Below are 17,622 nucleotides of genomic sequence, written 5' to 3'. Positions count from 1 at the left end.
CAGGGCGTTAGCATGTCCATCTTCAAACACAGAACTGTTTAATTTCAACACAAAACACTGCACAGAGTCAACCCCCAACACAGGACTCCAGGAGCGGACAGGCGCCAGCGGTGGTGGACACACCATCCTAATGGTATTTGCTTTTCCCCTGTGTAAACCAGATGATGGGTGCGAAAGATTTGCCCTTTGCTTCTCTATTTCTTTTTTGTACTCCAAAGAGAAAGCAAATTTTTGATTCTGCTCGTAATAAAGGGCACCAGACAACTGAATTCTCACCTTTAAGCTGTTGTCAAAGTGGGAGGGGGAGAGAAAGTGGACAGACTGCCCATTTTGAACTCAACCTTACTTCAAAAGAGCATTTATTTTTACCCCCATTTCCATGTATCACATTGGACAAGAAGTATTTCCTTTTTGCACCTGGAAATGGGAGAACTTCTCACTAAAAACAAGATGCGGATGTGGGAGTGACATATAAAAAGAGAAATAAACTGAATTTGATATCAGGAATCATCATATAAGGAAGAATAATTGGTACGGGCAGGCAGAGGTTGCGTGTAAATACGTTAGTCCCCACCCTGTTCGTCAGCAGTCACACAGCCTCAGACGTTAGAGTCTGTCTCATTGAGAGAAGGAATGTCGCTGGGGAAGGAGAGCGAGGTGAGAGGGCAGAACTTCTAACCAGGAAGAGGCTGTCTCCAAGGCGCTGAGCCGAGGCTGGCGCAGAGCGTGGCCCTCAGGTACAGGACCAGGTCTGTAGGAACCCATGTGGTGTGCCCTGAGGGAGGCAGTGAGGGGAGAAGCGAAATTGATCCTTAAAGGGGAGAACCATCAAAACATCCTTTATAGTTACATGGCTTTGAAGAAAAATATAGATCCTGTGGTTTTCCTGGAGGTGAGGAGGAGGGGAGCCTAAAAGCCACAGATGATGTGTAAATTCTGGAACAAACAAGGAAGTGGTAGTTCTCAAGTTGGGCTCTTACATCTCAGCAGTCATCTCGTTTCCGTGCACGTCGCTCGCGTGGCCACAGCCACAGCAGCAGAGGGTGGGCACAGGCTGTCCAGCTCCAGCCTGGCGAGGGTTCCCCAAGGTCCACCTTGGGCAGCCTCTGAGACTCTGGGAACAAGGTGCCCCTCAAGATGTGCCTGTTTCTTTCTTTTTTTCAGAAGAAAACCTTCCCCACCTATGGCTCTTGAATTCACCATCCTAAAGTTGATCTGATATTTTTCAATGAGTGATATTTCACGATTGCTTCAATTATGTTATTATGACCCACAGTCTGCCCTCTCAAACACTTCAAAGCCCTTTTTCCCTTTTCTTCGACTTTTCTTTCTTTCTTTTTTTTTTTTTTGCCACCTCTCCTCCTGGCTGATTGTTTTTTTAAACAGAGTCCAAGATAAACAGAAGCACTGCACGTGTTGCAAGGGGTAGGATTTTAGAGCAGGCTGGTGGGGGGGCAGGGAGGGTGGGGTCAGGGGAGCAGGGAGCCGGGGGCAGGGGGCGGTTGATTGAGTGGAGGAGGTGCACACGATTCTCTTTGTCTGTCCCATTCATTCAGTTGAATTATGAATTGTTCCCAGAAAATAGACATAAAATGGGCTTTGGAAATGGGCTCTTTTAATTGAGAATGCTTTGGAGAAAGACAAGGTTGTGCACACGTATTGCTGGCTAAGCCCCAGTGATTTCTCTCTCTGTGGAACTGTTGTTGCACTTGGGGTTTGTGTCTTTCACTTGGTGCCACAATTGACAGAAATATGCCATTTGGCCCTTATTCCAGAAACAAGTAGTACTTGGTATTGTTAATGCTTTTGTTTGCGTGCGTATGTAGATTACTTCTTTCTTAGGTGCAAGTCTCCATCTTTTTAAAGTTTTTTTTGTAACATGCTGTATTCAAACAGGGCTGAGTAATAAGTGGATGTTTATCAGGAATATTAACGCACCTAATACCCAACGCCACCATCTGGTAGATATATCATCCCCATTCACAGATGGTATAGCTGAGGTCCAAAGTCACACAGCCAGTAAGAGGCAGAGCTGGGCTCCGAACCCGATAATCCAGGCAGATCTCCCCAGATCTGTAATCACATCTGAAGAGACTTCTCTTTTTTTGCCATATGAGGTAGAATTCACAGGTTCCAGAGATTAAGATGTGGATGTCTTTTGGGGGACCGTTTTTCAACCCTCTACAGGGAGTCATCTGTGGATTTTATGTGTCAAGTAAACCCAGTCCCCTGTAAGCAGCCAGCCAATCTATACTTCTAAAAATCACAGCTGCGTTCTCTCTGGGTAAAGGCTTATGAAGAAGGATCCTGGGAATTCATCCATGATTGAAGGAAGGAAGGAGAGCAAACAGGGGAGGTGGCCAGTAATGGATGTCTCTCTCTTCCTAGTGCATGTGTCTGATGGAGACAAAGGGTCTGGAGCTTTAGGTTCTGTTATTAGCTTGTCTTTTCAAAAGTTGTAGACATTAGAAATGGAGAACTACTTAAAGATTCCTAATTTTTAGGGTTTTCAGAGGAAAAACCAGAACAACGTAGTCAGTTTGACATGAAGAGAAGATTTTATTCAGAGGGAGATTATCAGAAAAAAAATGCAACTTGGGGAAGGATGAGAGACAGTGGCTGGGTGGGAAATGAGAGAAGAACAGAGCTGAGTTCATCTGCCACCAGGAAGCCCAAAGGAACATGTCCTTGAGCTGCAAGAGAGTCAGCTCCATGGGTCAAAGCCTAGATCAGCCCAGTGATGGGAAAGGCAAAACAGGAGCAGTTTGGTCCAGGCTGAGCTTGTGATGATGACTCTGGCTGTAACCTCCCCAGGTCTGTATCATGGAGCACATTGACCAGCTGCCTTATCCTGATGTCCTTTCATACTTGAGCCGCTAATCTCCTGGCCAGGACTCCTCTCCGCTCTCTTCCACCTCCTGCTGCTGCCCAGTGGGCTGCACCCTGGTTGTGTTCCCGGGTGCCCAGTTGAAAGCAATGGAACAGAAAACACACAGATCCTTTTCAGTCCCACCTTTGGCCTCTATTACCTCATTTGCAAAATGGGGATGACATACATAATTCCCAGGGTTGGGGAAAGGGTCTGGCACAGAGACAAGTGTCAGTGAATGTTCGAGAACTCTGAATCCATGGTTTTAGATACATGAAGGTGTTCCCAGTAACCAATGCCCTCCCTGACCCACGTGTTGCCATTTTGCCAAAAATTGTCACTCTACTGACTTTGAGTGTCTAGGAAAGAAAAAGCAAACTAATTCCTATTAAAATGTGATTCACTGTGTTCTCTCCTTTTTACACTCTCTTTTCCAGATGGTAACAAAAAGTAATCCAGATGGGGTGCAGGTGCTGTAAAATGATACAAAGGTAAAGTTGGAAAAACACCTCCTCCGGAATCCATGGGAATCACTTTAAAGACCCTAGGTGGATTCAGTGCATGCATCCTGCATGGGGCACGGCCAGCACTGCCAGGAAGTTGAGCCTTTGGAACTGCTTTGATATCATTTAAAAGGACATGTGGCCGAGGTTTTTTAACTTTTGGCTCACTGCTCAAAGCGTGCTGGGAGCACCAGTGTGCTCTGAGACTGACTTTGGTTTGGGTTGAATTTACATTTCTCTAGAGAGCTTTAACACAAAGAAAAGCTTGGGTTTCAGAGGATGCCTGAAATGGTGTCACTGAAAATAAATCGCCCAGGCACATATGTGTTTCTAATTTCCTCCAGATTCTATTTCGTAAAAATTTGGTTAACACGAATAGAATTCTGCATAAAATAAAGGGAAAAAGTTAACCGATGATTTTGCTTCCTTAACAAATAAAACTTTATTATTCTACTTCTATTCCATATCTGTGTACCTATATCTGTTGTCCATACACATACACACACACACATATAAATGTTACTCTATTGTAATCATAATGTGCTGTTAGGCTTTATTCAAAAAACATTTATTGTAGTAAATATTTGTTATAAGTATCTTTCATGCCAGTCCAGACTTCATATCCTTGTTTTGGTTTTTTTTGAGGAAGATTCCTCTTTTTGCTGAGGAAGATTGGCCCTGAACTAACATCCATGTCCATCTTTTTCTACTTTATATGTGGGATGCCTGCCACAGCATGGCTTGATAAGCGGTGCGTAGGTCCTCACCTGGGATCCCAACTGGCGAACTCCAGGCCACCAAAGCAGAATGTGGAACTTAACCACTGCACCACCGGGCTGGCCCCCATATTTATTGTTTGAATGGCTGTGTAATATTCCATTGAGGGGATGTACCATCCGTACCTAACCACTTGTTTTCCTGTTATTGGTCATATTTTTTGTTTTTAAATTCCATGACCCACTTTGCACTTTACTGTCTTCCTGTCCTCTTTGGATCTTTTCTTAAGATCTATTTCCAGTGGTAGAACATTTTTATACCAACTATGTCTATTTGATTTAGACAAACATATAGGCTTAAAAGAGTAACTGATCACAGAAATTAAGTTAACAGAAATAGTAGAAAGAAGCAGAGCCTGTAGTAGTATTAATAATGAAAGTTAGTTATTAATAAATAAAGTTAATTAAGAATTAACCTAACTGATCTTCATTATTCTCACCCCCAGCTATCTCTTTGATCCAGTTCAAGTGCCCTCCCCTGGCTATGTCAACGAAGTGAACAGCTGCAAGTTGGATGAAGATGACACTGTTAAATTAAAAGGGAAGCAGAGCAGCGAAGTCCTGGTGCATACAAACGACCTTCAGGGTGAGGGCTTGAAGAGGACGGCAAGCAGAAACAGAACAGCTGGTCCACAGGAGCCTTGGCCTCACCAAGGACTGCTCCCTCAGGAGGACACCGGAGGGGGACACTGTGCAGAGAAGACTGATGGTGCCATCAATGGCATTGGCCCTGTTGCTGCTTTGCCACCCACTGGGGATCCTGGGCCCCACCAGGGTAACTGGGGCTCCTGGGCCAGTACCTCAAACAGCATTCACCCAGCTCAACCCTTCCTTGAAGAAGGGGGCGCGGGGGAACAGAACTGTGTGCTGCCGGGCTCAGAGGAGACCAGAGTCATCCAAAATGGAGACTCCAGAGCTCCTTCCAAAGCAGAACACCCTGCCTTGGAAGTACAAGACCACGTCCTCCAGATACCAGCCCCAGATTACCCTCATCTTTGGGGCTCAGCTGTAGACAACGTTGATCATGAAGAGAAAGATTATCTTTTCAAGAGCCATACTGCGGAGGAGCCCCAGGAGGAAACCCACCCCAGCGTGGGGGAGCACGGTTCGAACATGCCCTTCTCCAGGAAGAGAAGCTGGGATTCCTTAAACGAGGCCGTGGCAACGGAAGTTTTAAGTGTCTACTTTAAAGAAGAGGATCCTGCTCAGCCCGTGCCTGTGGTCGATTCGAGAAACAGGTGGGAGGACGACCTTGGCTCCACTGGAGACGGGAGTGGGGAGATGGCAGACGAGGACGCGGCAGTGGCGGAAGCCCTGGCGGCTTTAGAAGCGGCGACTGCAGGAGAAGATGTGGATGAGGCAGATTAGGGGAGGGGATCTGTACAGGCAAATAAGCTAGTGTCCTGTGGGCACGTGGGGTACATTGCTCCTTAGACGCAGCACTGATACTCTGCAGCCTGCCCTGGTGCAGCCTGACGGTTGTTTACATGCAGCCTCTGTCCGGATGCGTGGGAGCGCCTGCGCCACTTGTTCATATGGAGAGCAGCTCTGTGCACCGGGCTGTCTCTCAGGGCACCAGATTAAAAGTCAGAGGGGGCCATTATGCCGGTGTCCACAGCACGTGCAGAAATTAAACAGCCTGCTCGCCAACTCGCAGAGCTCCCCCAGTACGTCTGCGCCATCTGGAGCAGGCGCTGAAATCCCAGGGCATAATCGCAAAGGCGCAGACTCACGGAACATTCTGTTTGACTGTAAATTCTTTATTTTGCTTTTGAGAGCCAAACGTTGTGCCCAGCCTGGAAAAGGTAACTATACACCCATTTAAAGTGCCTAATGTGTCCTCCTCAGAGCATGGCTTACCTTCAGGGACAATCACCCAGGGAACTAATAACTAACCACTTGTTTGACCCAGGGTTCAGGTCAGCAGCTTTCAGGGTGGAGCAGAAGCCACCAATAAACAAATGGTTAGTCATTAGCTGTGACATTAAGACACCTTGACCTTAACTTTTTTTATGTTATTACTTTTTAATCTCCTTTGAGATTGGGGAGACCAGTCAAAATCATTCTTAAAACTGCTTGTGTCATATTTGGGTCTTAAGTGGATGAGATTTGGAACAGCCAAGAGATCTATGGAGTGTTTTTTGCCATTTAATGTCTGATTCTGATTAAAATATAACAGTATATATGGCTGTCTGTCTGTCTTAACTCAAAGGTGGTTCTGATTTTCCTAGACTGAGTGTCAGTGACCCTTGATGTTTCTTTCAATGTAAAGAGCTACACTCTTAAATGACAGTTGAGGAGGAGGCCAAGTCAATTTGCCGAGAATGACTTTGACTCTGTCCCTGGAGTTCATACTCTTGACACCATTTCTACAAGGGCCAATCTTACCTTAGGATGAATGGCCCGTTCTGGGTTTCAGACCTTCTAATTTGTAAACCAAGCACAGCCATTCTGACATGGCTCTTGGAGAATTTAGAGGATGGGCAAGACCACAGTCATACATCAGTTGACGATGGGGATATGTTCTGAGAAATGTGTCATTAGGCAATTTCATTGTCATGCAAACATCATATTGTACTTACACAAACCTAGATGGTATAGCCTCCTACACACCTTAGGCTGTATGGTCCTAATCTTATGAGACCACTGTTGTAAATGCGGTCTGTTATTCACTGAAACATCGTTATGCAACGCATGAATGTATCTAGAAAAATATAAATATGGAAGATGCTTTAGTATAGTGTTTCATAACACAGGCTCTGAAATCTGACGGGCCTATGTTTGATCTCCAGTTTTGCCATGCGACCTTTGGCAAGTAATTTATCCCTTCTACTTGCCCATGTGTTAAGTGAGAATAAAATAATAGTATATACTTGTAAAGATTAAATGAGATTACACAAATGTTTAGCATAGTACCTAGTACACAGTAGGCACTCAATAACATGATGTCTTATTAGTTAAGAACAAATCCTTTAAAAATTTTTTTACATCCTCACAACTGAAAACTCGAATACTGTGAAGTAGTTATAATGTCATCAATGCATTTTGGTAGGTATCCAACATAAAACATGATATCTGAGCCATCCAGCATATTTAAAGATGACACCCTTAAAAATCATTACCCTGGGCTCGTTTGGTGGCAAGCCATCTCTACGTACAAGGTCACTCAGAGCTCTTAAAAGATGAACTGCTGGCATTGTTAACTGCATTGTGTTTGCTATTGTGTTTGGTACACCAATGCTTAATATTTCAGAGTGATTCCTTCCGCAATTTCCCAAGTATATCTGTTGGGATTAGGTCCAGCTGCATGTGATAAATGGCTTATAAAAATAGAGATTTATTTACCTTTTATGTAAAAGAAGTCTGGAGGTAGCAGTATGAGCACAGGAGTGTTCCATGGTATCAGTAACCCATGCCCCTTCTATCATCTTGGCTTCCTTCTCAAGATCACTGTGTGGTCCAAAATGGCTGCTGGCACTCCAGTCATTACATTTGGTTTCCATGCAGAAAAAAGAATAAAGAGTGAGAAGATCTCACTCCCTCTCTCTTAAGGACCTCCTGGAAGTGTAATTCATTCCTTTCACTTATACCTCATTGGTCAGCTTCTGGTGGCTCAGTCACATCTAGCTGCAAGAAAGGCTAGGAAAACTTCTCTTTCTGTGAGTGCATGACTTTCTCAAATAAATTCAGGATTCAGTTACTGGGGAGAATGGACACTGAGTTTTGAGATGGTCAGCTTACAATCTCTGCCACATCAGGTCCTCAAAACATAAAAGCCTGGGATAGAGCCAGTTTGCAAAAGGTTGAAAGACAGTATTTACATTTAGTATGGGACAGGAGGAGTTAAACCTTTGAAGTCCCGGGGAAGGAGGACTGGACAGCCAGAGCCCTCCCAACTTCCCGCTGGTATCTCCAAAATAGAAGGATGGAAGAAGAAACTTCAGACAAGAAATGGGACAAGTGAGGCGTTGGTGCAGAGGTCTCTTTCGCTTGCCCAGAAACACACTGCTGTATTTGTACACGTGGTTTTGCATTTTAGGACTGCTGCGGTATTTCACCGTGATTCATAACTCTGTTAAGTTTTAAAGATTCTTTTTGTGTGAGTAACTGCCTCAAGAAGGTTAATAGATGACCAAGAATTTCAAGTGTTTTTTAAAAAGCAATCCTGGCTCCTTTTGTCTTTACCCTATATCCAGGCTCCGCCAAAGGACATCAGAGGAAAGTCAGAATCTTCAGGTTACAAAGAAACTCCAGATTTTAGCTTTATCCACCAGGTTGTCTAGCGGCTGTCTGAGCATCCTGCTCCATATAGTGTCTTCTTTCTGCAGCCCAGTACCACCCCTTATCAGAAGGGTGATGCTGACAGTGGTGAGCCTTTTCAGACAGTCTGGATGATTTGACAGCACAGAGGTGCTCTGAATTAAGGCCCTGGCTGTGATTAGGAGTGGACAGATGGTGCTAAGTTCACCATCTTAGCAAATTGCATCATGTGGATATTTACCATGTTAAATCTTGATTTTGACTTAAGATTATTTCTATATTACATGGAGGTTTCTTGAGCTAAGAAGTTACATTTCACTTTTTACTGGGGGAAGTTGAACTCTCACATAAATATGAAATTAAATGTTTCTCCCTAGTTTCCAAGGCAGATAGTAGCAAATGGTTGTAACTGTCACACCAGATCCCCAAAAGAGTGAAGAGAATTCAGGGTTTCTTGGTACACGGCCATTTGTCCATACTCAACCGTTGGCCATTCGCCATGTCCCTCTTTCTACCTCACTCTGCCTCTGACCCAAAGGGTAAGATTCTCTGTTCTCTTCCTAACTCTCCCCTCAGTATCTCCAAGCAGGAGGCCCTAGGAAGAACTGAGGAGACGCCAAATGCAAGTGCACGAGCAAGGATCTGCTGACGTCCTTAGTTTTGTCATCTGTGTGCAGGCACAGGAACATGGCCTCCTGTCTTGGACTTGGATTTTGTTCTTTACCAAGGGAACTCCCGTTTGCACAAGGCTTTACAATGAAAATGTGGAAATTCTTGATTCTTTTTCCTCTAGATTAAACCTCATTCATTTTAAAATCCTTTATTTTGGAATTGGTGATGTTTAGAAGCTGACCTTTGTTTTTTATGGTAGATTCTTTCCCTATTAATTTATGGATAGAAATAAATTACTCCTTTATTTATTACCTTTCCAGATATCTCCAGTGTATCAGGTTATAGTCAACATATCTAAACAGACTGACTTTTGAAGCACCCTCAGCCACTTTAGAATAACATTGTATGGGCCGACTCTATGACCTGGTGGTTAAGTTTGGCGCATTCCGCTTTGGCAGCCTAGGTTCAGTTCCTGGGAGCAGACCTACACCACTTGTCAACAGCCATGCTATGGCAGCAACCCACATACAAAATAGAGGAGGATTGGCACAGATGTTAGCTCAGGGACAATCTTCCTCAAGCAAAAAGAGGAAGATTGGCAACAGAAGTTAGCTCAGAGTGAATTGTCCTCAGCAAAAAAAATAAATAAACTAAATTTAGGCATCCCTGTTAAATACACTAATTACAAATGATTCTTTACCTGCACATTAAAGTCAGTTGCTCAGAGTCAACTATTAGCAATTTTTTTCCCCACTAAAACAACTATAATAAACAAGTGCCTTTTGCCTAGGTCTAGGATGGTATATGTCACAAGAAGGGGATGAATACATTATTTGTTAAAGAATAAAAGCTTCGCGGTATAGTTGAGAAGACGTTGTGGAGCTAACTAAGATTCTGAATGCTAATTATGAGATTGTGTTGTAATAAAGGTATAAATATAGGGCTGTGGAGGCACAAGTCTATGAATTTGGGAGAAAAGTAATTACATTTCTTCATGCTCTTCACGCTCAGACTGCCCTGCTCTAGTTGACCAGTGAGGCTTTATGGTGGTCTGTGGAAAGGTGGACAGGATAGAAATTGAGCAACTGGTGAAGGTTTGGTCTCTATAATGAAGCCATGTTACCCTGAGGACCTTAATCCCAAATTGAGACAAAAACTGTGTGAAAACCAAAGTTTGAGGCCAGGCAGTGGAGAACTTGGCTGACCACATTTTTCAGTCATCTGAAACTCAATCTTTAAAATCCTGGGAGAGAAGGATGTGTGTTTGTGTAGTAAGACTCAGATGTCGCTGTTCTCTTGGCTCCCGGTGATGGGAGAAGTACGTGGGGATTGCCTTTATAGTAGCACCCGCAGCCTTGCATCCTGACTCCCAGGTCTTCAGAAGTTCAGACTGCACAGCACTTACCGGGCACTTCACACACATGCCTCTTTAATCCCATAAACCAGGGGTGGGGTCCGCCTGTGCCTCTTGCTGGCTGTATGACCTTGACTTTAAGTTTCTTAACTTTTCTGAGCCTCAGTTTCTTCATCGGTAAAATGGGGATCATTCCTACCTCTCAAAGTTGAAAGCAGATGTTCTCAAATTTCAGTGTGCTTGTTTATAAAAAAGCCATGCTGTGGCCTCGCCTCTCAGAGATTCAGATTTTGTAGGTCCTAGGTGAGGCCCTGGCCTCTGCATCGGTAATGTGGGTAATTCTCAAGCCACACTTGGAGAAAACACTAAGACTCTAGTGGGAATGGACACATCTTTTTGATCTTGCACTAGTTATCAATACAAAATCTTGTGCTCTTATCCCTAATAGAAGGATGTTTACAAATAAGTGTACTGTCCTCTTGTGCTATCATATACTTGATAGAGAATGTTAAAAGGAGATAACAAATATCAATCAGAGTTTTAGCATCTTTTTCACACCCCTAGGTTATGTGAAACCTACTTTGAAAACCACTGATTTAGAAGCTCAAATGAACTATCTATAAAAGCTCTTCGTAAATACAGAAGACTAATGTTTCTGACAACATATCCAGCATACATATGCGTGTGAGCCATACACTTAGAATGCAAACAAATGTGGAAACGCACACCTGATACCATTCATCTGACCCTTTGAGCCTGATTTTTAGGAGACTTCTGTATTTTCTGCTCTTAAACATTCTGAAATAGTTAATGTAAAACTACGGTAAAATATGACCTAGAGACCTGAAGGTAGACAAAGAAGTTTACTCGCCTCCCTTATCAAAACTACACATTCCAGACTAACATGAGGCAGACAGTTGAGGTACAGGCTGATTAGAATATTGGTTTAGTTGAGATCTTACTATTTTGAAAACAAAACCATAAAATTTTCTCTTGACATCAGTTACCAACCTTATATAAAAAAAAATCTCACAAAAATAATTTCATTTCCAGGTCCTACTCATCCTTTTCCATTCTCCAAAACAGTCCCAAAGCTCTGGGGAATGGCGCACGTAGACCTTGATATACTTATATAAACAAGGAAGATTTCACAGGCCAAAGAGGGCTGAGGGTCTCTTCTCGTGAACCAATGTGCTCTTCCTATCCTAAATGTTGATGCTTGGAAAGGAATCAAAAGTTTTAAATTACCCATTTTTGAAGCCATAAGAATATAGGCTCTAAGATTTTCATGACATCAACCATTAGCCAGGACACAAACCAAGGACTGTTACAGTATTTAAATTAAAAGTTTATAGGAAAAAAATTCATAACGAAAAACATATCTGCAAAGACATTATTTCAGAATAATTTGCCAAGTAATACAATTGTTGATATAGAAATCTCAGTACTAATTTCTGGGAGCCATCAAGTTATGGTTTTTGGATTTGGATAGGTGCAAATATAGCTTAAGTTCTTTAAAAACTGTTGATGGAGCATTGAGTACAGTCTGGGATCTGCATACACACCACTTCACTTGAGTCCATCATGACTCTATGAGTTGTAGGTATGATTGTCCCCATTTCACAGATGGAAAAATGGAGCCTCAAAAAGCTAACTCATCCACAGTATATAATCAGTCAGTGGCAGAATTTCAATTGAACCCAGATTGAACAAGAAATACATAGTATAGCCTCTCTGTGGAGGCAGTCCCATTGCCATCAGACAAAAAGAAGGGCTGAATCAAAACGTGAAATTTCTAAGAGAAGAAAGTCTTTGGTCCCCAATATTTCAGGGAATGCAACAATCACAACAGTAAAGTGACTTCTGAGATTGAAAGGTGAAAGAACTTTAAAACAAAGTGTGCAGATAAAGACAATTCAATTTTGGAAAGGTCAAGTTATATATATTGTTAATTAGGACAGAAAGTTTTTTTCAGGTTCTGAGAAAGATTTTAATACAGAATTTGAAAAGCTAGTCAAGGCTTTATTTTATAGAAAATCTCTGAGGGGTCAGCCCGGTGACGCAGTGGTTAAGTTCTCGCACTCCACTTTGGCAGCCCGGAGTTCACGGGTTCGGATCCTGGGTGTAGACGTACACACTGCTCATCAAACCATGCTGTGGAGGCATCCCACATACAAAAATAGAGGAAGATTGGCACAGATGTTAGCTCATGGCTAATCTTCCTCACCAAAAAAAAAGAGAATCTCTGAGACTGTCTGATACTTGTGTTTTCACAATGATTATAGGACCGTGAATTTCTTATCCTACAAAGCATGAGGTGGAACCATGGGCCATACGAGCTTGCCACATGAAGAGCCAGTACAATGTGTCTTGAGATCCCTTTCTTCAGTTTTGTCACCTATATGCAGAAGTGATGGTTATGCCTTCCTTCAAGCTGTAATGAGATTTACATGAGATACAGAGTATAAAGTGCTTGGCACATACCCAGCTGGAGATAAATAGTAATATAAGATGTGATTTTATTATCCAGTGAAGGTCATCTCATACTGGACCACTTTTTATGAGTAGGGCTCAATACTTTTTTATAATAACTAAATTTTGACTGCTATGACTCCCAAAGCTTTCTGAACCACTTCTAATAATATTAAACAATTTCTAAATTAGATGAGTCCTTTTCTATTTACATCATTAACAATCATCTCAAAGCAAAAATGCATCTTGGAGGCACTTCAAAATTTAGTATTTTTTAATTCTCATTATTTTGATCATTTGACCATTGTAGGACACACAGTAATTTATGCTTCGTTACAATTTTAAGTCATATTGAGTTCTAAGTGATATTTACAGCATTAAAATTGACCTATTTCTTTTATCCTTCCTTGCCCTAAATAAGTTTATATAAAATAAAATGCTTTTTTTGTGTGTGCGAGAAATATTGGCCCTGAGCTGACATCTGTCACCAATCTTCCTCTATTTTACGTGGGAAGCCACCACAGTGTAGCTTGACTGGTGGTACATAGGTCCGTGCCTGGGATCCAAACCCACGAACTCTGGGCCACTGGAGTGGAGTGCGTGAACTTAACCACTACACCAGCAGACCGGCCCCTAAAATGCATTTTGAATGCAAGACCGAAACCTTGGGAGGTTTGTTAGGGTTGGTTGGTTATTTCAGAGGAGTTGTTTTGTTTGGATTTGGTTTGGACCACATTAAGATACTCATCTGTAATAAGTAAACCCATAAACTTTGCAATTTGGGTATAATGTTATGATTCCAAGAACATTTTATCTCCAGTTTCTCAGCTAGATTAACTTGCAAATAAAAAGAAATGGAGTTATTTTTAAACTCCCTCGGATGGCTGTACTACCTTCATGTCTTATCATGAAGAGTGCTAAGATAAAGTGACAGCCTGAACCAGCAGCGAGAACATACCCCTTATCTTGTAGATCTGGGTCCGTTCAACTTCAGGGCAAGGAACTCCTTCTCTCACTTAAGGTGTTTGACCTGTCGCCAGGGGGATCTCAGGCCCAGTGGGTATGGTAGGTCCTTCTACACTCTCATCCCTGCCTCCCACCCCCGGGTCCCACCCTAGAATGTGAATTCAATGAGAATGTCGTGGAAACATCAAGAACCAACTCTCAAATAGCCAAACTCCCATCATTCTCTCATTTATTTCACTAAAGAGGATGTGAGCTTGGCAGCTCTGGGGCAGCTCACAGAGTGAGCGCTGACTTTACCAGCCCTATGGTAAGTGCGTTGCGTGCCCAAGATCCTCGTGGCCACCCTAAAAGGCACATATTATCTTCACTCCATAGTCAGAAGATTGAGGTCCAAAGAGTTTAAGGTCACAGATGGCCCAAGGCATCCAAAGGCCACATCTGTGCCTTTCTGGAAGCTATAATCACGAGCCCTGTGGCAAACCAAGGAGAGATGGGGGAAGGAAGGTTATCCTAAGCAATAAAGGGGAGAGGGTTTGCAAGGCGTTTCAGAACAGATCCCACACGGTGGCCAGGCCCCCCAGCTGTGCATCCGAGGCAGCACTGGGCAATCTCAGCCGTAGGGCTGGCTGGATTCTAGGGCTTCGCTCCCCATGTGGCTCTGGAACTCCTCATCTACTTTTCTGTGAATAATTGCATTGGCCACAGAGTTTTGATGTTGTTGTTGCAAGTGATAGAAATTCAACCCAAACTAGGTAAGACAAAAGAGGAATGTCCTTGGAATGTTCATAAAATTCAGAAGGGCAGCTGGGCCTCAGGGACCACTGAGTCTGGTGCTTGAAAGCAACCAGGAGTGCCCCTCTTCCTTCTGTGTGTTCCGCTCCTTCCTTCAGACCAGCTTCCTCCACACGGCAGGGAACATGGCCTCCGCCAGCTCCTGAGCCTACAGCTTTAGCCCCTGGAGGAATAAAGCACTTTCTCCAGCTCCAGGTGGCAAACATTCCCGGGAGGGGCTCCATTGCACCAGGTCACAGATGGGTCATGTGCACACCTCGGTCGTGTCCAGCTACAGTCAGAGGAGCAGGGCACCTGGCTGGGTTCTAAGAGGGAGGAGAAGAGTTCTCCAAAAGAGGGAGCATCATTCCCAGAAGGCAGAGGCGCTGGGCCGGTGGAGTTCCACCTGCCCCTCCACATGCTGCCTCTTCCTCCTCAGATCTTTCTTCTGTCCCTGTATTTCCACCACCTCAAAACGTGGACCCTCTTCTGCTCCATGGCGCAGCTTTAGAGCAAGAAGCTTACTGGCTCAGCTCCACTCTCAGACAAGCCACGTGTGCTGAGCCACTGCACAGGCCATGTTGATCAGCTTTGGGTGGACAGATGCACACAGACCCTTACGAGTTAGCAAGCACGGCCACTTACAATGGCAGTGCCCTCAGTCGAGGTGGCCCTGGAGACCGTGGCAGCCACAGGGACTTTGCATTCATTTTTCTAACCCTTAAAAACCCTGTGAGGTAGCTCATTTTACAGATGAGGAAATTGTGGCTCAGAAAGGTAGGGTAATTTTTCCAGTATCACACAGCCATGAGTGGCAGAGCCAGGATCCAAGCTCAACAGCAAAGCTCCAAGGGCACATTGCTTCTCATAGTCACACCACTTCCATGACAGAATTCAGGGCATGGAGTTTCCTCCAAAATGGAACTCAGCCATTCCTACCAGCATCCGGGGATGCAGAGACACAAGCTCTCAGGTAGGAAATTGGAGTTTCTGATGAGAAAGACAATAAAACAAACTGGCTGGGTCGGAAAACGTGTTAGGAAAAACCCAAACTTGAATTTTCACTCTCATAAAATAGCTAATGATATTTTCATGTTTAGGGGTAGACTTTTGTTTACTTACTCATTCAGCAAACAATAACGAGTACTTTCTATGCCAGGCCCTTGGAGACACAGCATCACGAAAAAAATAGTCAAGCAGCCATGCTCCCTGCAGTTCTCACATTTGGCCAGCAGAGGGGGCAAGTGCCAGCTCTGTGCAAGGCGGAGACCGGCAGATCAGGACATGAGCTGAACTGGGTGGGCAGCGACACCGGCTGGGCAGCCACAAAGTGATGGAGACAAAGAAGTCTCAGGTGTCCCTTCAGGGTGTTTGGAGCTACAGTGAGGGAGATCTGAGAATAGTCTTGAAGAACAGTCCTGGGAACGTCAGGAATGAACAAAGGAAGCCCTGGGTAGAACCGACCTGCCCCACAGACAAAAGGGTCAGAGGATACGAGAACCGGCAAGCACCTCAGATGAAAAACACAGTCCTCTTTGACACAAACCAAGCCCTCAGCGACCAGCACTGAATCTTGGGTCCTGACTTCCAAGCCCCAACATCCTGCTGGCCTCAATGAGAGGGAACAGAGGGTTCCTCACCCTTCTGCTATATCAGAGTAGAGGGAGGAAGCCTAGATATCAAGATCGATTTGAGAAGGAACTGCAGGAGCATACAAAAGCCATGGACGGTCCCCCTGGCAATTCACCCAGGACCTGCCCATGTTGGGAGGGAGCTGAACTAACTGTTCAGGCTGGCATTGCAAGGCTGGCATTCTGTCTCCACGCAGAACAGAAGGGCCATAGGTGCCACATGTGCAACTGCTCACTGCCCCCTAACGAGCTGAGAAAGCCCTGAATCAAACCGTGACTCAGCCCCACCCACTCCGCATGCACTTGTGCTAGGGAGGGTACCAAGGGTTAGTTAATTAAGAACAAACCCTGTCAACCCAAGTGACCCCTTTCAACTACAAAATGAGGGATTTGGGATAATTTCTAACATCCTCCCTGGGCTTACATTCTGGGTTTCTTGGTTTTCAAGAACTGAAAATTACAAAATCAGCTTTTCCACTTCCTTAGCATAAGCTGTTATCAATCATCTCATTTTCAAGGCAAAAAAAAATGAAAATTCAAAATCAAGATCCAATGAGGCACGACAAAGAGTGAAGTTTGCTGTATATACATTTTAAACATTTTAACCAGGAAATGAAGGAAAGATGGAATGCAGACAATGACACATGACTCTGTGTTCACACTGGATCACATAACCAGGCTGAAGGGGAGGGGAGCGAAGGCGCTGACCTAAGTAGCTTGGGGAACTGGGTTTTGACTGGATACTGTAAGGCTAAAAACAAAAAGAACTGTACACAGACACTGTGCTCCAGATGGGAAGTCTGTTTTTCGCAGAGGTAGCTATTCAAACTACCTTACATGGATGCTAGGGCTGCAAATATGTAAAAACACCATAGGTAATAAGAGCCGGGTTTCCTCACTGTAGGGAAAAAGTTTCAGATAAGGAAAGCGGGAAGATTAGGAGGAGCCCTGTGGAGCTAGACTGCCGTCAGAGGCATCAGTCCCAATTCAGGCTTTTGTTTTAAAGATATAGAAATAAATAAAAATGTGTGTAAAGGGACGGGTTAGTAGTGCGCGTGGTGTGCGTGTTTACATATAGAAAGAGCCCCTACCACAGTAGTAACGCTGCGGGCAAGACCCACCAGTGGACGGCATGGTGGGTCGAACTGTGTCCCCTAAAAAGATGCGCTGAAGTCCTGACGCCTGGTTCCTGTGAATGTGACCTTATTTGGAAACTGGGTCTCAGCAGATGTAATCAAGTTGAGATGAAGTCATACTGGAATAAGGCGGGCCCTACCTCTGATGACTGGTGTCCTCCTGAGAAGAGGACCAGACAGGGGCACACGCACGTGCAGGGAAGAAGGCCACGTGAAGACAGAGGCAGAGAAAGCGAAGCTGCGGCAAAGGAAGGAATGCCGAGAGCTGCAAG

At 44.1% G+C, this 17,622-nt stretch overlaps 1 protein-coding gene across 10 annotated transcripts in view; it reads left to right on the top strand.

The window, feature by feature from the left end:
- Positions 1 to 6,331, top strand: part of C3H4orf19 (chromosome 3 C4orf19 homolog) — an 84,641-nt gene extending 78,310 nt beyond the window's left edge. For 8 of the 10 annotated variants that reach the window (XM_046657337.1, XM_046657327.1, XM_046657334.1 and 5 more), the window contains 2 exons: positions 3,307 to 3,360; positions 4,595 to 6,331. In XM_046657337.1, the coding sequence (XP_046513293.1) occupies positions 3,329 to 3,360; positions 4,595 to 5,516 (954 nt within the window). In that variant the 5' untranslated portion in view covers positions 3,307 to 3,328 and the 3' untranslated portion in view covers positions 5,517 to 6,331. Of the gene's footprint in view, positions 1 to 159; positions 750 to 3,306; positions 3,361 to 4,594 lie in introns of those variants that run through there. The other 2 variants (XM_046657335.1, XM_046657336.1) reach the window with 2 other exon arrangements.
- Positions 6,332 to 17,622: the final 11,291 nt, after the last annotated feature.

The sequence above is a fragment of the Equus quagga genome, chromosome 3 (genome assembly GCF_021613505.1).
Source record: "Equus quagga isolate Etosha38 chromosome 3, UCLA_HA_Equagga_1.0, whole genome shotgun sequence".
Classification (NCBI taxonomy): Eukaryota; Metazoa; Chordata; class Mammalia; order Perissodactyla; family Equidae; genus Equus; species Equus quagga.
Note: the sequence above shows the minus strand (reverse complement) of the source record. Positions and strands in the feature narration are given on the sequence as shown.